Source organism: Squalius cephalus (assembly GCF_949319135.1).
Source record: "Squalius cephalus genome assembly, chromosome: 12".
Taxonomy (NCBI): Eukaryota; Metazoa; Chordata; class Actinopteri; order Cypriniformes; family Leuciscidae; genus Squalius; species Squalius cephalus.
The window spans coordinates 7329613-7353897 of NC_137133.1; the positions used below are offsets into that span (position 1 = coordinate 7329613).

Sequence of the window (24285 nt, forward strand, 5' to 3'; positions counted from 1 at the left end):
TTCCTTTATTCCGTCTTTCAGCAGCGTGATTGTTTGCTGCCTTTGTGTGCTAAAAAGATAAATCACCTTCAAAGGCATAAATAAATGCTAGCAATAAAAAAACAATAAATGAATGAGTTCCATTATTAGGTCCACATCCAGATTTTTAATCAGGATTTTTCATCGTTCATTATAATTTTTATCCATTTCTTTTTGTTGCTTACCCTGATGACAACACTGTGTTTTTTGTCTGGTCAAAGAATCTTTGACTTATTTCTCACTCTTATTTCTCAGTTGTATTTAAAGAAACATTCAAATTGATTTTGAGGTCAAGCACAGACTACAATGTTTATTACAGTTTATTACAGGGGAGTGAATATTTAGCCTGATAACATAATATGTCATTTTCAGAGGTGGACAAAGTACACAACTTCCTTACTTGAGTGAAAGTACTGGTCAAATATTACTCCTTTACAAGTAAAAGTTGTAAAGACCGATTAAGTACTTAAGTATCAAAAGTAAAAAGTAATCCAACGCCAGATTGAAATTAATCTCCAACGTCGGACAGACGTTGTGTTGTGGTTGAAAATGAAAATCGGGTTGACGTCAGAAACCAACATCAGTCGAGTTCTGACCTCAACCCGACTTTTATTTTCAACGTTGGATGTTGACGTCAATCTGACATTGGGTTCTGACATCAAAGAAACGTCGGGTTCTGACGTCAATCTTACGTCGGGTTCTGACATCAAACTGATGTCGGGGTCTGATGTCAACCCGACTTTCATTTCCAACCAAATGCAACCCCTGCCAAATGATAATTATTTTTGCAATTCTGTTTTGGTGCCTCTAGTGGTGCAGAAATTACACACTTCACCTTTAAGACAAAGAATCTATAAGAACAACTACATGACAGAAATGGTTTATTTAACACTAGGTATAAATGGTGCTGAATTAATAAAGTGATTGTGTTACATTATTATTTCATATGCCTGTAATCGCAAAGCGAGAGAGAATATTAAAAGGTCTTTAATAATAAATCCAACAGGGAACACGCAGGAGATCACAACCACGCAACGTAAACTAAAGTTTTCAAAACGGGTTTCAAAGTGCAAGTTTTTGAAAACGATACCGTTAACTCTTCGGAGTCTTGGGCTATTCTGGCCGTTTTTGAGTACTTTTTATTTTTTTTATTTTGCGACATAAACAAATGTTTACCATACCAATGTTTGGTATTGTTTTTTTCAGCACAACATCACCTATATGAACAGACAATTATTTTTTCACTTTTATGTACTGTATCAACATACTGGACCCAAAATCACACAAAAAACACAAAATCCGAATAGAAAAATTATATTTTTTTTACTACAAAAAACACAAACATGCTCAATGAAGCATTTTAAAAGGTTTAAAATGTAAACACAAGTTGTAAATGTCAACATATACAGGTAAAATTCAGATATAATCAAGCTATATACAAAAAAAAATATGATTTACAAAAAAAAAAAGCGAGTGTAGCCATAGGCTTTTTTTCCTCTTTTTAGCTTTGCCACTTTTTAAAAGTTTATGCACACAATTATACAGAGAGCTATATTTAAGGCCTTGCATTCCCAGAGTATGAGGGTTCCCATTTAGTGCAAATACAACATAAAAAAGGTAAAATTGAGATAAAATCTAACTATATATACAGCAAAAAGCAGGTGTGGCAATAGGCGTTTTTTTCTTTTCTTTTTTGCTTAGAAACTCTACAAAACACTTCATGTACAATTACACAGACAGCTACATTACAGGGCTTTCCTTCCTTGAATAAGAGGGGTTCCTAAAAAGTGCAAATATACTATACAAAAGGTAAAATGAACACAAAATCAAACTATATATACAACTATTTACAACGAATATCAGGTGAGTTTTTTTTTATTTTTTTATCTGTGCCACTCCTCAAAACAGTTTCTGTCAACAATGAGACTAAAGACATTCGCTTCATTTTCCGTCCACAAAAAACTACCTAAACTACCTAAACTATCTACACTACTCCTAAACTACTCTCAAAATCTATTCAAACTTTTCCAAAAACTAGCAATAATCTCTCTCTCTCTCTCTTTCTATATATATGTCTCTCTGTCTACTCCGTCAATCTCCCGACTTCCGCGGGCGCCTTTCAATTTCACTTCTTTGCTCAGTTGGCTCCTCCTCCCACTCCCTAAAATGTGCAGCCTGAAGAGCAGAGTCAGCAGATTCACACATTTTTCTCCGTTTTGTTTTATGACAAAAACCGACGAAGTTATGAGAATAAATGCAACGCCTGTCGCATCCCATCTTGCGTTCCTTTATGAACGCGTCAATATTTTCAATATTTTTTTTATATAAAGTTTAAATTATCATATCTCCGTTTTTACTTGGTCTATCAACACAAAACAAAAAGTAATATAGAGTTTCAAGCCAGCACTTTCGACAGAAGTGGACAGCAGCGCTCAACGTGACTTTGTTTTTATGCTTCGACGTCTTAAACTGGTCATGTGATTTGATCACGCCGGCGTGATCGGCGACTCGGAAGAGTTCTGTGTAAAAAACAAAAATCTAACAGTCTATAGGCACGTAGTGTTTCTTCACAAAGTGACATCGCCAACTGGCCTGGTGTGAACGGGGATCGTTTTCACAACATTGTCGTCCGTATGTGGAAAACACATAGGCAAAATGTTTCCGTTTTTAGCACATCACTAATGGAAATAAACATAACCCTGACAAATGACAATATAGATATGCACTGTATAAAAATGATTTTATTTTATTTTATGAACTTGAACAGAACTATTTATTTCCTCAGCAACCATAACAATAAATTTTGAACTGTTCTGTAAATAGTTAGACTTCATAGTGATGTTTACAGTTTACTGTCAGCGGAGACAGAGGAAACACAGCCGGATGGTGCAATGCAATTAGTATACTGGTCCAGCCAGCAGCAATCAGCAGAACCTAACCTCATTACTGTCTATGGACTACACGATCTGTTTCACTGAGAGGGGAATTAATTACACCAAATTAACCTTGCCGGCAATACGAGACATGTTCAGTATGAAAATACACCGAATATTCCATTTCAATGCAAACGAATGAGAACCTTTGGACATATTATACTGCATCCAAAAGCGAGAATTGAAACTGACAGGCAAGAAATATTTAGCCTTTCCTGTGTAATGTCAAAGTGAAGAGAAAAACCATGTGAACAAAGTAATTAAACATGCCAGTTCCTAGACAGATGCTGATTATCTCGTAACACCATTATACTGGTTTAATCAGTGGTAAATCATATTTCCAATGACTGGCTTTGAAGAGACTTGCATGAGAATAGATATTGGCTCTACTGTTTAACCCAGGGGTCAGATTTTTTCATATACACACACTGCAATAGTTTATAAGAAAGGGGCTTTGATTAGATTCTCCTATCCAATTACTCTCCATGTCATTATCATTACATCATCCTGCTCTGGACTCAATATAAAGCAGCTTACCATCATGTGGTATTTCTATTAGAATGAATTAATGTGAACCATCTATGAAAACTTCACTTAACATTGGTTTAAAAATAAGTTATCTATGTTTCTAAGGAGGAATCATAGTCCAGATCAGAACATAATGGGATGTTTTAAAGGTTATAAGTCTATAAGCTTTATAATGTCCAGAACATTGTGAAAACAAAATCACAATTCATATTAAATGTTATCATCAAATAATAGCTTACTGTATGGAATTATACAGCATTATGAAACATTCCCTAGAGTGACGAATAGTGGCAGTAACTTACACCTGCCATCACATTCTATTAACCTCTTCCTCTCCACAAAGAGTCAGTGTGTCACCTCAATTTAACTCTCTTGAGCTAGATGACCAGTGTCATATTGACCACGACACATACATTCCTCCCCCTGAAACCTGAATGTTATCCAGCCATGAAGTCCAAGACTAAAGGAATTAAAGTCATTCAACCCTGAATATAATGGAAATGCATGTGCCGATATCATGTATTTATAAAGAATGTAATTACAGAAGAGCAAGCAAATTAAGGCAAACAAATCAATTCTAGACTTCATTAGTTGTCTGACAGTAAATTAAACTGAGTTATATGGGCTGTACCTGAGATAAGAGGGAATGTGGCCATCATATGTTTTTCTAGGCTATTTCCTCTTTTGCCAAATGTGTGTGTATGCACAGTGCCAAAAAATTATTTAGCACCAATTTGAGGATAAGTAAAATAGAGCATTATGAGATATTAAGTGTCCCGGCAGTCCACAAAATAAAATGAAATATATGCACAAGTTTCTATAAATTTCAGGCCATTTGATTAAATTATTGAATTGAACTTTTTTCTATTAAAAACAAAGCACGTAAGACAAGTTTAATTTAGCTTTTTGCAAGTTTTGAACAATTTTAAGTATATTTCAATGAAAAAAAAAAGTTAAAAGTTAAATCAAAACTTTGAATATTGAATAAAGTGAATTAATGACTAAATTTAATGTAAAACCTTTAAATTAAACACCAGCATCATAAAGTTATCTAGATTTTCCTTATACTTTTGAATATTTAATCAAAATTGTCTATACATATTACAGGATTTGTCTCCTTTGGCCTCCTACTTACTCCAAATTAAACAAACAATCCTAAGTAATATTTACTTTCAAACTTTTTTGCTGTAACTGCATGAAAAAAATACATATACAGCATGAATTTCTGTGAATACATCCTGTTCTACCTCAATTCGAATCCCTGAACTGAAGTGGAATGTAGAAGGCATTCTCCATCCAATTCTGAATGGTGCACAATCCAGGCCCACATTGCAAATTCAATTCAAACTGCACTAACATGTTTTTGTGGCAACATGCTTTCTTAAATATGTTCAGAAACGGGTGTGAAAAAGGTTGGATCAATCCCCATACAGAGCTAGTGGGCAGATATACATGCACTCCTAACCTTCCCAAGCATCAAAATCACTTCTGCTTCATCTGAACCGACAGGGCATGAAGACAAACGATTGAGATTGTGTGAGCTTGTATCGCCACACTCTGTGTTGTACGATCCTGTACCTAAGCTATGAGTCAAGCAGTTGTGAATGTGACGTCCACTGGAACCACTCTAAAAGCAAATGTTCTCAGGAGCTAAAATACAGTCTATTACATTATTCTATAGCATTTACTGTGTATCTCGTAACACCATGGATCCTCTTGAAAAAAAGCATTTTCTTTGCATGCTCATAACTCAGGATGAAATGAGACATTTTAATACAGTGGCCTCAAAGAGTATTTGTACACTTAAGTGACACATGGAAAAATAAGCTAAAGCTTTTCTTAAGTCACTTTTTTTGTAAACCTTTACAATTACATGGTCATATAGTAATTTTGAATGGATGTGGTCAGTACCCTCTAAAGGGGACCTATTATGCAAAATTCACTTTTATAAAGTTTTTGGATATACTGTATGTATGTGTCCGCCGTACACACAGCCACCCTATTGTGGTAAAAATCCATCCATTGTCTTTTCCCCATAAATCTGAAACGGTGTCTAAAAATTTCTTTTGTTATTTGATTCATATTAACAGCATATACAGCAGTAGGTCCTGTAGGCTATATTACGCTGCCTTCACTTTAATACACAGATCTAACAAACACGTGATTTCTTTCCCTGCGGTTCACGTTCACAGACATAACCGACTGTGTTTATGTGAAGCTTGTGTGTTTTTGACATAACCTTGAGTGTATTTTACAGTTTAAGTGCAATAAGACGTGAAAGAGAACTTAGTTTAATACTCATGGGATGTGCCGTCTGACAGCCAGCTTTCTGTGCGCGTGCCTCAGAAAACCATATATCAGAAGTTGAAGCTGAAATGCCTTTAAAACGCATGCAAATAATAAACTTCTATGATGACGAAGAACAGCAATCTCACGTAAGCTTGACCACAATAGAGACGATAATCAAAATCAAACAGATGTTTTGTTCGTTTTTGAGTGTCTGAGGCACGAGCTGTAAAGGTACAGCATTCTGGATGGCGCGGGGAGCAGTAGCTCATTTGCATTTAAAGATATACACACAAAAACAGCGTGTTTTGTTGATTGTTTACAGATTATCGGAAGTTACTCACAGTTTCTTGGGATGTAGGAAATAATGCAAATTCCATTTATACATTTGTAAGTTTGGTATCAATGTCCAAATACTGAGTTTTTGAGGCCACTATATGTCAGAAGCTTATTAATTTCATGCCCCAGCTCTCATTGATTTTGATACTGAGAGACCTCAACTGTTTCATAAATTATTTCTCCTTTGCTCTTCAAACCGTTTGCTCATGCTACAGTTGAGCAGCACATGCAAGCCTCACTAAAGCTGTCTTGGAAATTGACAGGCCTGCCCTATGTGAGAACATGCTGTCTGAGAGACTTGGAGAGCAACCAGGATTGATCTGAGCTCAAGGCAGCAGCTGAATCTTTCAGTGGGGATAGTGTGTATGAAAACTCTCTGCTTTTCTCTTCTCTCTTTTCATCGGCACCATCCTCCTCGCAGTGGTTAATTGAGGTGCAGGGGGATGGAGACAGGGGAATCTATTTCAGCACAACATCGGGCGAAAAGGACGGTTGAATGGGTAGCCAGCCGTGTCCTGAATGCAAAAGCCTCATGGCTCGGTGGATCGTGGCGGGTAATGGTTGCCTTATCTTCTTAGTCACAGATCCTTTGTGCCCGTGAGAGTGACTTCTGAGGCAATACAGAAGCAAACAAAATGAGACGGGAACTGTTTGGGTCACACTAGTAGGACACAATCAATGTAGGTACAGCGGCATTTCCACATTGTTCAGGGTCTAGTTGCTTCGACTGACAATGTGAAGATTATAATAAATGCTTCTCAGGCTGGATGTCAAGAAGATTGGTAACATGGACCTGGACTGAAGTTTCTTAGCAAAAAAACGGGCAAAAAAAGGTCAAATATCATTCGCAGCTTCATTGCAAGATACACCCAATGACCGAGCCATTTACCGGGGATAATGATGAGGCCCCAAATCAATATGGTGTCGAGACAGCCCGAGCATGAAGGGGACTGAGTGACAGTACACCTATCAGAAGACACAGCTGCTTCAGAAAGCTGTCATTTCTGATCATATATTTACTCGCCCTCATGTCATTTTTGGGTCCTGCCCCATCAAAGTCAGCAACGGTGTACAGGTTCTAATAAAAAAATAGCTTCTTGTCATTCAGAGCAACACTCAGAACAGCAAACCCGTATCGATTTTCTTGCTGTGCTAGGAGGCAGCACCAAGAATACTGTCAGTCTAGAAAAATTCTCATATTACAGATACTTTGTTTTTTTAAAGGGGTCGTGACTTGGATTTTTTTATTATTATTATTCTAATATGTCCCTTGAGGTTCACTTATTTACATTTACATTTAATCATTTAGCAGACGCTTTTATCCAAAGGGACTTAATGAGGAGAACAATATAAGCAATCAGACCAGCAAGAGGACAACAGTATACAAGTGCTGTAACAAGTCTCAGTTAGTCTAACACAGTAAACAGAGCATTTTTTTAATCAGAAAAACAAAACAAAACAAATAGTATAGAATAGAAAAGGTAAGTGCTAGTATTAATTGGTCAGGTGCTGACGAAAAATATGTGTCTTTAGACATTTTTTGAAATTGACTCGACTCGCTCAGAGCGGAATTGGAACCGAGGTGTCTGTCCTGGGAGGCGGGAGCCGCGAGCGTGCCTCTTGAGGCCAGGGGAGTGAGGTTTACATGCACAGCTCTTACTGGCCTACGTGTATTACACTGAGTTTTGATACTATGCAGCCAATCCGTTCTGTAGGTTAAAGAAAGTTAAAGAAAAGCAGTTTAGTGATGCACTCCAAACTAACAAAAGAGGTCATGTCATTGCCAAGGAGGCTAACAACAGAAGAAGAAAAAAAATTAGGAGGGAAAAGGCAAATTCCTGTCCTCAACCCCTTTCCTGTCGCAGTTTAGCCTTCATTTCCATCTGCCATGTCTTATAAATATAACATGCTTTCAAGGTCTTTGAATAGAAACAAAGACTTCTTTCTGGAAGCAGGAACACACAGACCCCCTGCAGAGAAAGTTCATTTGAACTTTGGGATGGAAGAGACATTGGACAGCTTCTTAAGACCATAAAACCCTTCTTTTTTTTTACTCATTCCTGGGTTTAGGAGGCTGTGATGCTCTAGACCCTTGGATGGTGACAGGCCCTGCAGACTCCTTAGATCCAGGGCTCTGTTTGATATCTGAGGCAGAAGTCTGTCTTTTGACTCCAGGCACAGAAATTATGCCTTGATTTTACAAAGCCATTACTCCAGGATTTTTGCTAGAATTCTTATTTTAAAGGTGCACTCAGTACTTTTAAACATAAATAAATGAATAAAACTAAATAAAAGATAGCATAAAATTATCCAATCTTCTAGAAAGATTTACACAGAGCAGGTCAAGGCACTTTACAAACCAAAAGAAATGACATTGAAACAAAATAAGCAATCCTAACTACAGTATATAACAACAAACAAAACATTAAAGACACAATTATACAAGACTAGAAATAAAGCCAAGTAATCAGTCCACATGAGCCAGCTAAAACACAAACAAAGCATTTGGGACTGGAAAAGGACGAATGACAACTGAATAAAAAAGAGGATATTAATAAAGAGGAAAGATGAAAAGCACACGAGATGAACTTGGGACATTCAGCATTCGGATTTGACCTTGTTCTGTCTCAGATGGAGCCACGTTTTCCACCTTGAGGATCCCAAGAGCCATTTGAGGGATTTTCTCCCTGCATGTGTCTGTCCAAGCATGTTTATTCCTTGAGGACCCCAGTGGGCTTCAATGTGAGAGCAGCTTTTTCCATTCCAATACGAAAGACATTATCATGGTAAATGGGCTGGAACAAGAAATGGCTCAATGTGGGAATCGTCCGCGGATTTAAAACTGCAAACTCAAAAGCCTATCTTCATTTTACAGCAAAGGATGAAGGAATGCAAAATCAAAGCTGGTGCATGTGCACGTGTTCACAATGCATCTTGATTCTAACATAGGTTTGTGCTTCTGAAATGCAGCTATTTGTTTTAATTTAGAGTTCATAATAAAATACAAATAAAATGAGGAGCTCTGTAAATTATTTATCTCAGAGTGATTCCCAAACAGGAGTATGTGTAAACATTTTTTTTTTTTTTTTTTTTTGCTATTTATGATTTCAGGACTTTTTAAAGTACTAAAAGTATAAGAAAAAATAAAATGTTATTAATGATACATTTGTGGATGACACTCATAGCAGATTATATGTGCTGCTTCTTTTTTACTTTAAAGGGATAGTTCACTTTGAAATTAAATTTTGGTATGTTTTAGCTTACCTCAAGGGCATCCAAGATGTAGGTGTCTTTGTTTCCGCAGTAGTTTCAATTTTGATATTTTTAGGTCAAACCGTTCTTGTCTGTCAGTCGTATAATGCAGGTCTATGGTCACCACCTCAAAGAGCATGCACAGAGAAGTCCAAATTAAACAATTCCCCATCGTAAGTACACATTGATGGCCTAAGGCACGAAACAAGCGGTTTGTGTGAGAAAGCGAACAGTATTTCTATCGTTTTTACCTCTTGTACACTTTCCGGCGCTTGCGCAGACTAAGCCAGAACGCGCGCACACGTCACACACCAGGAAGCGCGCGCGCCCTCAGATCACTTGGACGTGGCTGTGTCCAAGAGGTAAAAACGATATAAATACTGTTCGTTTTCTCACACAAACCGCTCGTTTCGTGTCTTAGGTCATTAACGTGTACTTACGATGGGGAATTGTTTAATTTGGACTTCTCTGTGCATGCTCTTTGAGGTGGTGACCACAGACCTGCATTATATGACTGACAGACAAGAACGGTTTGACCTAAAAATATCAAAATTGAAACTACTGCGGAAACAAAGACACCTACATCTTGGATGCCTTTGAGGTAAGCTAAAACATAACAAAATTTAAGAATTTAGGATTCATCACAAAATGTTGCATATACTGTATATATCATGGTTTCCACAAAAAAATATTAAGCAGCACAATCGACAATAAGAAGAAATATTCCTCAAGCACAGCATTTAAGAAATGTCCAAAAAGTAATGCAACACACTATTAAGGTTTTTTTTTTTTTTGTTTTTTGACTGTATTTTTGATCAGATAAATGGGCTTGTACGGGTATGAATACTGAGAAACTTTTCTGTCATGCTTGCCTGTTGCCTGTATTTGCATTGAAGCAACCCAAGCTCTTATTGCCATGTTCAGATATGCTGAACATTTCCTTCAGATCTTGACCTGAACGAACTGTACCATTAAAGCAGCTGACAGCTAATTGACACAAACATTTTGGCAGTGGTCATATGACAAAGTTTAATTAAGATTAAACTTAAAGGGAATCTGCACAATTACTCTGTTTGAGGAAGGGAAAACAAAATAGATCGCCCCAGGCTGTCTTCAGAGCAAAGGCTAATTTGCACTGAAATGAGTCAATAAACACATTTCATCTGAGCTGGCAAGGCACGCCAAACAGTAAAAATGATATATAGTCTCCTCTCCTGGGATGAGAAAATATCTATTTCAAACTGTAAAGGCATAAACAGCTTTCTGTGATCTATAATATACCTTTCTGACAGTGAGATTTTTTGAGTTTATTGTTTGAACAATATTGTTATTTTGCAGGGTGCTCCTCATTTTACTCAGTTCAGCTGGCAGCCCAAAAGGTCTCTTATTTCACAAAGTGATATACATGTACAAAGAATGGAAATATCCGAGCCCAGTCTACACCTCAACTAAAAATGAATTTAAAAACTATTACCGCTGGCTAGCCAAGGCTATTCTTAAATGGGAGTCACAGCAACTGTTGCCATGCATTTGATGGGCACATGCTGCCTCTGATGGGTTTAATGCAATAGGCGTGACAGGCGGCACATTGGCTCCTTACAACAAGGAGCAATTAACCCCGCTACTATTCACCCTTACATTTCAATGTGCCAGCAAAAGAAAGATACTTCACCCTGTCACCAATATGTGCCAATCAAACTGTATTCACCAATGCATACTCACAGTTTGTCACTGCAGGAAATAAGCCTTGTTCATTGCAAATGACTTCACATTGCTTGGTTCACTGCTTCAGCTCCCCAATCAAGGTGTCAAGGCAAACTCAATCATCATAGAAGGCAATGCATTCCTGCTGTCCAAAAGATAAATGCATGCAGGAAATATATGCGAAACAATACACAGAAAAACAAAACACAGGGCAAAAAAAATAAAAAATGGTTATTTTCTTGTGGAAATTATTAAAATACATAGAATTTCTTCACTAATTTCATTACATAAAACCAGCAGAATTAAAATCCAGTTGAACCAAAATAGTTAGAATAAACTATGAGTTTGGCTTTTTTTATTATTATTCAGTGCATTAATACCAGTTTCACATATATGCACACTTGGTTATGGTTGGTGTGGTTTATATCACCCTTGTCCTGATTTTTCATGCATTCTGTCATGCATTTCAAAGTGTTTTCCCATTTACGGTAGCTTTCAATATAAATGCAAGAAGTAGCATTGTGACAGAGGATGGAATTGAAATAGCACGGACTCCACCTCCATTTTGTCCGTTTCTGTTGCACATATTCAGAGGGTGACAGAGAACTCAATCACATTCAGAGCCTGGGGGTTGGACTGTCTGCTTTTGAACCTGCCTTCCCCCATCCATGTATGTAATGAACAGAGGGAGGCAGATACAGAAAGACATGCATAGAAAGTTCTTAGTGTAGGAGACCAAGGATTGGGGGGTGTGTAGAACTTTAGGAATGATGGGTGATCAAATTCTCCGGAGATTTCCGTGATTCTGTGTGTTCCTTGTCAGCAAATTTGACAGGGTCACTTGGTGACTCTCAGTGACACATTATGACATAAATGACTAGATGTCTTCAGAGAGACTGATTAAAACATCTCGATCCATTTGACGAGACCATCTGCTGAGGAGAACAGGAGAGAGCAGGTGGAATAACCCGCCAATGGAATTACTCATAAAGGGAATTTACCCTGTTGGCCTTTAAAGCTATCAGGTCTCTTCGGCGTGGCTAATGATATTCTGCCTCTTGTGACCAGTAACAATTTAACAAGTCCACAGTGAACGACTGCTTTAATGTCAAGCCGTCATTACTTTACACAGTCTCTTCTCTTGCAAATATGGAATGATCAGGGGAAGATGTGATCTTTTTCATCTAGTGAATTGTACAGTGTTATATATGGACACATTACATTAAACACTACCATTCAAAAGTTTGAGGTCGGTAAGATTTTTCGAAGTGTTTTTAAAGAACTCTCTTATGCTCACCAAGGCTGCATTTATTTGATTAAAAATACAGTAAAAATTTCACTCATATTGTGAAATATTATGGCCATTTAAAATACATTTTCAAATATATTGAAATAGAAAACAGTTACTTTATTCCTGTGATGGCAAAGCTGAATTTTCAGCATCATTACTCCAGTCTTCAGTGTCTCATGATCCTTCAGAAATCATATAATATGCTGATTTGGTGCTCTTGAAAGATTATTATTATTATTATCAATATTATTATCAGTGTTAAAAACAGCAGTTTTACCATCAACCTTTCCCTCGTATCTTTCCTTTGTTTTAAAAATCAGATGTTTATATGTACTATCGAACAGATTAGAAAAGGTTCAAACCACCCGTTAAAATCCGAAATGAAATTTGGCCAATTCATTCAGACTGACGTGGTTAAATGTGACTTTTTTATACCGACTGTGCTAATAGTCTGATTACAAACGGATTATTAGAGTCCATGTATACGCAGTGGCTGCTTAATAATTTTGAGGAAATAAACAAATTTCCCAGGATTATTTGATAAATGGAAAGTTCAAAAGAACAGCATTTATTTGAAATAGAAAATCTTTGGAAGAAGGTCTTTACTGTTACTTTTGATCAATTTGATGTGTCCTAGTTAAATAAAAATATTAATTTCTTTAAACACAAAATCTTACTTGACTCAAATGTTTGAACGTTGGTGTTTATTTTCCTATTGAAAATTGATGATTACAAGCTCTGACTGACATAACTTGAAAAATGCAACAAATATGTGGAAGCACAGATACTTTTAAAGTCATCATTTGTTAGAATGTTAGAATTTGTTATTAATTCATAATTAATTAATTTCCCTGTGCAAAATATTTGAATGCGACTTGACCTCTGGACTTTTTTAAAATTAAATCAGTAGACAAGTGAAATAGCCACATTGCACAAAGAATTATAAAGATGAGACATTCTTTTTATTCATAATTTTATGTTAATGCAAACTAAGGAGTCTATACATGATTTTTAAAAAGGATAAAAAACTGTACAATATAAAGCAGGAACACTGATAAAATGTCATAGACATTGAAAAAGTCTAAATGCTTGGCAAATCTGTTAGACGTAAATTATTAGTAGAAATCACAGACTAACTTATAAAACGAAGAGAAAAATGTAATTAATTTTACAAAGAACAAATAAAAGATGTCATGCAGCAACCTGAAAAAAAAAGGCCTGAGTCTTTTTTCTCTCTTTTAAATAAAGAATCATTCAACAGCAACAACAACAAAAAGAACATTGTAAAAAAATAGCCACAAATTCTACTTAAAAACTTTTGCAAATCCAAATAATCTCTTCTATTTGTTTCTTTATGAGAAACAGCAGTCACACTTCTCTGCAGAGACACTTTGAGGATTAACATGACAAAAAAAATCATCAAACATCAGAGGCTGAAGATAAATCACTGGACACAGTGAGGAGAAAGTCCTGTGCTGTGAAGTTGTCAACAGATGATAGCCATTTGTATATTCAAAGTTCATTTTCAGCGGAGAAAGGCATAATCTTTTGAAGTTCAGGTAGATACAGTGGGTTTGTTTCGTTAAAAGAAACCAGCTTAATGCTGGATGTTGCATGATCAGAGAACAACAGACACATGCATACATTACAGTATGATGCATACAGTACACACTGAAATTACAAAGCACAATCTCACTTCGGTTCGATGTCCTGAGAAGTGTTTGAGACGAGCTCTAATTTCTGATCTGCCACCTGCAACAATCAGTTAAAGTAGTAGATCTGTATCAAGGGAAAATGACATGTGGTCTAAGAGCCAGTCATTATGCAGAGCAACTGTAACTAAATGAGATAGATGACAATGCCACAGCTTCAGCATCTTTATCCAATCAAGTGACATCACATCTGTCAGGGGCAAGCACGCTTTTGCATGTTAAAGTCGAACAGGTCTAATCGTGGTAATTTAGATATTAGAAAAGGCAATAGTATGGGGAGTTTTGTTTCTCAACATTTTTAGTGTTTATTACCTAAAACTATATTTTTACACACTTTAGCTCTTATAAATACACTATACACCGCACTGCATTGCAAAATACTTCGTTTTTCAAAGTGTACTTGGGAAAGTTGGTCTCAATGCTAGCACCAATCATAAAACAAAGATAGTTCTTGGGATTTTTTTTTTTTGGTTTAAGGCACTTCCTGGTAACGTTAATGAAGATCTCAGGACACAATCTTGTTTTTATTCTATTCTGTCTCTTTGTTTCTCAGCATTTCAGGGAGTTTCTAACTATGCATGTTCAATACCTTGTTGCACTTGTTGCATTGCTCAAAGCAGGACAGTCTCAATACCAATACCAATACCCCCCCCCCCCCCCCCCCCCACACACACACAAAAAAATTAATGTTCTTGCCACAACTTGCAGCTAAACAATGTCCTGTTTTGTTGTCGCTTACACCTCCATTTCTTGTTGTCCACTCTGTCCTGGTATAGCGGGAACTGCAATATCGAAGCAGGTCTCCATCATTACACGAGACTTGCATAGGTTGACACAAAACTCCAGGTCTCCTGTGGCCTGAGCTAGAGCCTCCAGGTAGGTCTGTGACTCCTGGTCCAGATCAGAGTCCACATCAACTAAAGAAAAAAAGGGTGAAAAATGTTAACAAAGTTGATATTTTTAAACTTTCAGATTATTTACTAGGGATGTGAATTTGGATGGATAGATATGGACATAAATATACTGAGTTTTTATCATTTTTGTAACATTTATTCAATGAGTTACTCGTCTGCCACAATAACTAATGTAATGTTTTAAATGATCTTTATTTAGGAGTTTTCCCTCAGCAAGTATTGATTTGCATGGAAAATGTGATCAATTAATTTTCTTTTAAATACAGTCGATTGACAGGCCTAATTAAAACATGAATATAAATATAAAAATCAAACCATCTCTAAAATAACAGCCCGGTCTCACCCCAAAACGTCATGTACTGACGGGTCTTGACCATACGGCAACATACGACGAAAAGGGTACCCCTAAAACGTCCATATGAGACGAAGACATAAGCGCACCAGCAGCGCCTCCTAGCGGTACCCTAACGCATACCTAAACCTACCCATAACCCGAATCGTCACATATGGACGTTTTAGGGGTACCCTTTTCGTCGTATGTTGCCGTATGGTCAAGACCCGTCAGTACGTGACGTTTTGGGGTGAGACTGTGTTAAAAATAAATACACACAAGGAAGCCACATAATTGTATGACACAATAAGGATGTGACAGTGCATCCCCACTGACACACCTAGATTGATAGTTGTACCACTCAAGACATAAACAAAAATCTATGCAGGTGATAGTTGGTTGATGTAGGAGATGGGCTTGCAGAAACACCATCCTCATTTTACTGGGCTCTGAAGAGGAGCTGATTTATACAGCATGACAGCCCCAATCATAGCTTTACCCAACACAGCAGTCACGGATGAATAGTAAACATCACCTGGCCAGTGGGCAGGTAGTGATTGCAAAAGAGAAAAATAATTCCTTATTGATTCAAGAACACACACAGGCACGGATATACACTCGCTCTCTCCATGCGCCTGCCTTTTTCTCTACATTATTCTTTTACGAGCTGTGATTTCTGTTTACAAAAGTGTGTCTTCTAGCAAAGCAGAGACAGATGCTTTGCAGTATCAAGGTTCTTGTATTGGTCCTTTGTAATAGTTGTTATTCTTTTTTATAACTGAAACTGAGGGATGAATACAGAATAAAACAAAGATGGAGAATCAGCAGAGCTTTTTTTTGCTGCTGTCAATGGTCTTTTTTCATTCTCAGTAAACAACACTAATAACATGATTCAGATTTGATACTGAAAACCTTTGAATTTGTTTAAGAAAATCCTGAATTACAATAATAAACTGTTTGCTGAATAGTATGCTATGGTGATTCTGGTCATTGTTAACCTGAAGGTTAAATGTAGTGAAGTTCAGAGTTCGTTCTTACAGCTAACACCATGTCTACAACAGCTTGAGGCTGTCTAGTTTCATCCTCATACATCACACCCACGGACCATTGGCTGGATATGCATAGGGCACAAAAAATTGGAAACAGTTCAGGAGTTTCATAGTCTTCATCTGATTGTTTGAATTCCACAGAATTTCCAGGAGATGTGTTCTTTAACGATCCACCTGGAAGCAAGCCCGCTGTAACGGCAAAGCCCTCTCATGGAAGAAGAAATCGTCGTGTTTACAATTGTGACAATGAGCGCTTATCAGGATCGCTGTATTTTCAGTATGTGAATTTCAAGGCATAGACTCTTTAAAATACTACCAAGAGTTTTACACTCCGGTCTGTTATTTTAAGGACATTGACATTTCGCGCCCCTAAACATGACGCTGAACAAAGTGAACTGTGATTGGTTGCTTGACATGTCAGTCACACAGCCTCTTGGCCAAAGAAAGCTGCTGTAACCAATCCTACTCAATCCGCTCGGAGCGGGATTCGAACTGTGGTCTCCGGCGTGGGAGGCGGGCGCTCTAACAAGGAGGCAGAGACCACAGCGTCAGTCGCTAGAGCGCCTCTTGTGATCAGGGGAGTGAGGTTTACACGCACAGCTCTTATTGGCCTAGGAAAGTTACACTGCTATGGAGTCCAGACCTTCTGTCGTCAATCTGAACATCTGGCTACGAGAGACTTAAGGCTATCTATCTATTTGTTCTTTGTGTCAGAAGTACTGTGAGGGCTTGGAGTACATCAGAAATAGAACAGGGCATCAGTTTACTGTTGGGGATTGGTTGTGTCGAGTCGCGCCGCTCGTGTCTGGTGTAGACACGTGTTAAGCGTTGAAGGCAGCAACAGTACAGGAGAATTACAACTGCAAAAAACTCAACAATCCTTTTTACAGTTTGTTTATGGAGAATAATCTGGAAAGCCAATGTCATCCATCCTTGCAATACATTGTCTCAGGCACCAATTCCCAAAGTAGTCAATGCTCAAGACATTTCTGTGAATTCACCATTACCTCAGCATTTTCTTGTAAATCCACTGGCACCAAGTTCAAACACTTAAATTAAACTCATAAAGGGAGCCATTAGTCTACATCACATTGCTGGGAAACACATGTTGTTTAAGATGAAAGGTAAAATGAATCATTCCTGTCATTGATTCATGCTAGAGCATCACAATAAAAATGGCAAAAGAAAGTCCTTTTGGCTAAAAGGATGTGGAATTGTGTGAACATGGAGAGTCGCTCATGTATGCCACACCACTAAGTTTAGTAAAATAAAAGTGTGACAAAAACAAAATGTAAAAACTTTTTTGTACAAACTTTTGTTTGTGATAATTGTCGTCAGAATTGAACAGCACACATACAGTATTGTAAACACACCATGGTAATACTTGACTATGTTCATTGTCAAATAAATCAGTGGGTTTCAAACATGGATCAAAACGGGCAGCAAAGACGTCACCGGAAAATAAACAGAAATTATTGCGCATTTTATTCTATTGCCAGCCCTAGTTTAAAAAAAATAAGTGGATGGAAAAAAGACTGGCCAGCTTAATACAAAGTAAATATTCTCCAGATAACATCTTAATAATTTGCTTTGGTTTTAGTTCAGTCATAACATAAAATTCAATAATTTAATTTAGAAACCAACATGTTGAGTTTATATCATGCTTAGATGGGTCTTTATACATAAAATATATATTTGCCATAATACCTTAAGGAGGGGGTCTCTAATAAAGTCATAATTTTGAGGTCTTTGCATAAAAAATCCCTGACACATACAATAATACACTTGGGAACTTACATTCTCCCATCCATTTGCTGGGGTCCAGCATGAGACGAGACTTGGCGTCCTCCAACTCCTTTTTCAGCTTCTCGTGCTTTGCTCTTAACTCCCTGATCTCCTGCTGCCTCTTCTCCAGCATCCTAAGGCGGGCGTTGAAGTACTGCAGACCCTGCAAGTGTGGGACAGCAGTGTGAGTTGTGCACAGTGAACCTCAAACCTCATGTACCTATTTCAAGCACCTGCTAGACTACGTGTGGCCCTCCTCAGGGCCTATTTAAAGTGCAGTGGCTTAAGCTGAATTGATTCAATGCTCGCTAACCTGTAAAGAGGATTTAGGTCCACAGCCTTTTGGTCAGATTAATTAGGGCAAAGCTGGAAATAAAATTAGTATCCAGGTTAAACACTCACTGTTCTCTTAGATGCATGTTTGCTTAAGGGACTAAAAAGTGAGATCAAGTTCAAGAGGAACTGGTAACTGAAAGGTTGAATTACAGGATATATTCCTCCTGTCATGTGCAGTCTGTCATTGACAGGTGGCCATTATAGAGCAAATGAAGAAAAAAACAATTAAAATTAAATAACTTTTTCTTATCTGGAAGTATCTCAGTAACGTGAGATAAAAACTCATTCAAGCTGTTTTTACTACTGTATGCCCACAGAAAATAGGATTCATTTTCACAAGACATAAATAAACCTAGCAGTTATACAACCTCCAACCCACACACATACATACAGATTCGCATAAAACAAGAGGGTGAACAGCCTAATTCTTCATGAGCAAACTGCCAAACTCTAATATGCGAGCTGAGATTTTTTTCTTAATTGAAAATAAATCAGAGCACCATTCGACTGAGTTAATGTCTTTTCCTCTCGTCTTCTCCACACAATTGACTGTGTGAACAGGGTTAGAAACTCACAGAGAAACGGTTAATGACCCATGGACACGCTGTGTGGAGTGAGCCATAAAGACCGATCAGGCGGCCCACAGATTGTGGAGCCACACCTCATTCATCACAGACACCCATGACCATTCCCCAATGCGCTCTCTTTACTTCTAACTCTCTCTCCATCTCTTCCTCTTTCTGAAAAGACCTTTGCTAATCTTTCCACTTCTTCTTCCAGTACAGCACCCAGTCATCCCAGTCTAACTAAAGTTATCAGTGCAATCTAAAATCAATTAGCCAACATAAGTAATTGTCACAGAGATAAGTTTCATTCCTGACAACTGCACTTGTCACAGGATGTAAGAGAGACATCAGAAATTGTTGCTAATGCTCTGATGCTTTTAAGTTCAGCATAAATGAAAAACTGATTTTACTCCATCATTCTGGGACTGTGCCACATTGTAGTTTTGTTTTACAAAGAAGAAATATTCATTTGAAAATTTAGATAAAGGGGAAATATCTACTCCACTTATATTAGCCTCATAATAACACTTATAGTTATTTTTTAACCAATGGCTTATAGCATTGCATGACATAAAATATTTGAAAACATTCACAGTTTTTTTTATTTCTCTAGACTTTTGGAATATACTTCAGAATTAAAGCAGAATGAGATACAAATAGCATACAAATAGCAACTTACCTCAGCCAACCCTTCTTTCCGTCTCTGAAGACGTTCCACATCATCAATCTCGTACACTTTGATCTCAAAGGGTTCCTTTATAGTACCCCCCAGTGGGGGTAGATCAACCCACTGGCCTGCTGCACCCAGAGAAGAGGTGTCTGGCAGAGGAGCTGGAATCAGACGCCGTCGCTGCAGGCCTGGAGGGGTCACACAGGGCAATGCTCTTCATGTGGGCCAAAGACGAACAGCAGACTTTGTGGGCATGCTTTTAAATATGCATGAGGCTTTCAAAAGGTTACAGCATTTAAAGCAAAAGTGATTTTTGAGTAACTGCAGATAACAGCATGGGACGAATGCATATTAAACACCAAATCTAAATGAACTAAATAGACAGATGGGATGGGATGATTTATTATTATTTATTAATCTGTATTTAAATACAGATTTGAAATCAACATTTAAACTAAATCTTTTACAATTGTTGCTTGTCAGACTGTACTGTATTGTCCCAGTGGTATCTTTGGTAAAAGCCATGGCACACTCTGCAACATCATTGGTCTTTTATAGACCTTATGTAGCCCCGCCCCTTTTTGTCTTCCGGTCTGTATTTTCACAGCGATCTTATGTATTTATGAATGAACGGCTAGATTTAAATTCTTCCCGGTCTACTGACATTTGTTAAGACATCTGCTTTAAACATTACAATCCAATCCAAACTTTCGTTAACTTTACAATAAGTAAATCCACTTCACCAGCTAATTACTCCTTGACAGTGATGCCATAGAAATATACAGAGCGACCAAAAAAAACATAAGTTCAAAGACAATATTCTAAAGATGGCTTAGATGATATCGTTATATCAGACTGTATAATGCACATCACAGAATTTGGACCCAATTGTCCTATTATACTGGATGACCGTAATTTAAAAGACATTCTATCAAAATTGTGTGAAACTGTTTTGAGGTTGAACATATTAAAATGTTAAAATAATAATTTGTGGTCCTCTGTATCAAATGTCTAGATAGTTAATGGACAGATACATTAAACGTATTAACTATAGAAAGAGTGAATTGCAGAGACTCACCATTCTAACTTTTAAAGGCCATCTAATAAATTAATCTTGAATTGATCACCAGTAAATATTGCCCCAATTGCCTTGAAAGTAAAACCTACCATTAGATCTCTTTTTGGGAGATTTTGAGGCCTTTGTTCGACTGGACGTGGACACTCCACTCTCACTCATGGAATCATGGGCCGAAGATGCACTGCCTGTGGTTTCACTGTCCCTGATCATGCTCTCATAGCCACTGCTGCCTCCACTGTGATAAAAAAGTGCAGTGCGCCCCATGGCAGGGGGCAGTTCACCACTAAGTACACTGCTGTTGTCACTACCGTGGCCACTACTGTAGCGCTGTGGACGGCGAGGGGCAGTGATTTTGCTGTACGGAGAGGGTAAACAAGCAGCCAATGGCATTTCGCTGGAAGTTCGGGCATCATTGTTGCCATCTGCTTGGTCAGAGCCCCTGAGGTTTTTCTTGGAGCTACCAACTGCTAATTCACTGACCCGACTGTTAGCTGCACGAACCGCTTGCTTTGTGCCCATAATAGTGCCCCTTCCTTGTTTAACACTGGAGCCTGTGACAGAGCGATTTGGAGGTTTTCCAGTTGGAGGTAGACTGGTGTTCCGAGCAGCTGTGACGGCAAGGAACTTGGTGGATGAGCTAAGGGCCTTTGAACCAGTACTCAACAAGGACTTTCCTTTGTTGCCATTCCCAACAATGGCTCTAGGAGTTATACTGGCCTTTATCTGTCCAAGCTTACAAATTCCACTAGTAGATGGAGGGGAAGTAGCAGTTGGTGTAGATATGGAACAGGGAATCCCAAGTTTTGGTACCATTTTAGCAGATTTGCCAGTGCTACTGATACTGACATTACTGTTCTCCCTCGAGGTTACTGGTTTGGAACCCACTGAGGTTAAACTCTCACACCTTTCAAGGGACATAAGACTACCAAAATGCCTTCCATTGTCTCCTTTAGCACTATGTGATCTGAGACTAGACGCTGTCTTCAGGCTAGATGATTTAAAGCTAAAGGATTCCCCCCTAACACGTACATCAAAGTCTTCCTCAGAAACCGATGCTTTGGAGGAAGACAATCTTGTTCCATCCTTACCCACAGACTTTAAGGCACTAGGCGACAACAAAATTCGTGTTTTCTGGTCGAGGCTTGACTTTCGAACAGGCGGAGCAGGGGGTGACATGCTTCCAGACTTAGGGAGCATACTACCCTTCTGTCCATTAGCTCTCTTTCCTAAGGATGAGAATTTCAGGCTACCAGTTGTGTGCGAGGCATCATTACCCCATTTCATCTCAGAGGAGCTATGTGGCACTGAAACCATGCCGAGAGTGGTGGCACCCCGCTTGAGCTGAGGCATCTTGCTTAGGTCCCCTTTCTTAAAACTGGCCTTCTCACAACCATCCACAACCCTTTGAGATGTGGATGACACATGCATTTTGGAAGGGCGAGGTACACTGTTGCTATTCCCACTTGTCTTTCTAGATGGAATCCCACTCATGCCATTTTTTGGTGGTTTACCAACAGAGCTAAACTCAGAATTCCTGGCTGATGTTATCCCACTACTAGTGTGGCTCCATTGTTCATCTATTCTGCTACCTTGGCGTTGTAGCTCATGGGTGTAGCTTTTGCTAGAAGATGCAATTTGGGTGCTCTTCCTAGGGAGTGTAGAAAGATATGAGATCTGGGCAGACTGTGAAGTCATGAGTCTATTAGATTTCATTGACTTTGGACCACAGAGGGATGCTTTGGTACTGTCATGAGAAAGAGGGCACTTAGATATGGACAATTTGTCAACGGTTGCAGAATCATAGTCTTGTTGTGAAAAGCAAATTCCACTGTCACCCAATGAACTATTTGTTCTTTGCTGGGAGAAAGACTCAACTTGTAAACCACCAGGTAAATCCATCATAGAGCTGCTGACCGGTCCCTTGCGCACTCCCTTTGATAAGAGGCTCCTTTCAGTCTCATCATTACTCGGGGTACAAATATTTGTCTTGCAAGACCAGGAGCTGATTGAAGAGTGTGCAGTGGCATGTCCATCTGTAGATTCCTCTTCTGACTTGGAAGCAGCACCTTGGTTCAGCTGGGACCTGTTTATCTGGCATGTGTAAGCATCAAACTCATCGTTGATGCTGCTGATAATACTAACAGGCCGTGAGCGAGATGCCAGGGCCTGCAAAGAGCAGTCGCTATTGAAGCTAATGATGCTGGAGGGTCTCCCATTGTCTGGAACCAGGCCAGCAGGCAGCTCTTCAACCACTGTAAACACCAGCTCATCCTCTCCATTGAGCTCCACCGGCTGCTGCAGTGTAACTGTAGTCCTTAAAACATCCCTATCAAGGCACCTGTTCCTCAAAGTAGCACGTAGGTGGCTCACCTCTATAGGACTTCTACTGAGGTGATGGAATCTTTCAGTAATTGGGGAGTCATTTCGTTCTCCCTGTCTTAGGGCTTGCTGGCTCATACCCACTGGAGGTGTCCGTGTGGCTAAGCCACACTCTGTATTAGGAACTGAGGTCTTTGAGATGTTCTGTGAGGACGAGGCATGGGGTTTTTGTATAGACCCTCTACTAAAGACTTTCTCTCTCACAACAGGCTCTGAATCTTGCCTTAAAGTCGTGTTAATTTCAGATGCGGCTCCATGTTGCAGGTGTGCAAGCTTTTGAAGAGGGGACTTGGCGGTCCTGGATGATACAGAAGCACCTTCTGACATTTTGTCCACTCCACTTTTGGAGGCCGTCTGTTGGCCTTTTTCTTCACTGGTGAATACAGATGTGCTCTCACTGCCATCAATACACTCAAGCCGTTCTTGTAACTCTGCAAAGGTGTTGCATTTGAGGTGGTCTCCATCAGATTTCGGTCCTTCTTTTACACGCTTCTTGTTTAGGGAGGGAATGATAGGAACAAATGCTGGAGGGCCTTCATTGTCGCTGAGTTCACGGTCAGAGATAGGGGCCCCACCAGGCCCCACATAGATCACTGTATCACATGAGTGCTCACTGCTGGAAGAGTAATCTGGATCACTGGATAACATTGCAGGGTGGTCTGGGTCAAGAGCCACAGTCCGAGGGTGGAAGGGTCTTCGTCTGATATGTCCCTCTTCACAGGAGCTCTCCCCTCCAGAGGAACTTGATGCATACTGAACAGAATAACAAACAGTTCATTCACAGCATGCAATAAATTCACAGAGGTGTCCCTTTATGAAACATGTTAATATCTGCAAAAGTTAAAAGTGCACAGCAAAGAAGAAGCTAAAAAACTTAGGCATGGAAAGGATTTTTTTTTTTAGATCTATAAAATATTAATAGATTCTTTCAAAACAGCTTAATTGTGGTGAAAATTGCCTGTGTAATGAGAAAGGTTACATGCTGTTCTTACTCTGGAGAAAATGCATTGATTACATTTGTTGATTACATGACGTAGGTCACTGAGAAAATTTGCAGTTAAATTATCTCCTTAACATTTGTTTCTCTGACAAAAAAACAAATCATTATTTAAAT

At 38.6% G+C, this 24285-nt stretch overlaps 1 protein-coding gene across 1 annotated transcript in view; it reads right to left on the reverse strand.

The window, feature by feature from the left end:
* Positions 1-13043: 13043 nt before the first annotated feature.
* Positions 13044-24285, reverse strand: part of kif26aa (kinesin family member 26Aa) — a 77366-nt gene continuing 66124 nt past the window's right edge. The window contains exons 13-16 of the mRNA XM_079888740.1: positions 20882-23924; positions 19724-19902; positions 18155-18305; positions 13044-14980 (exon numbers count right to left, since the gene is read on the reverse strand). Coding sequence (XP_079744866.1) covers positions 14799-14980; positions 18155-18305; positions 19724-19902; positions 20882-23924 — 3555 coding nt within the window. The 3' untranslated portion in view covers positions 13044-14798. The remainder of the gene's footprint in view (positions 14981-18154; positions 18306-19723; positions 19903-20881; positions 23925-24285) is intronic.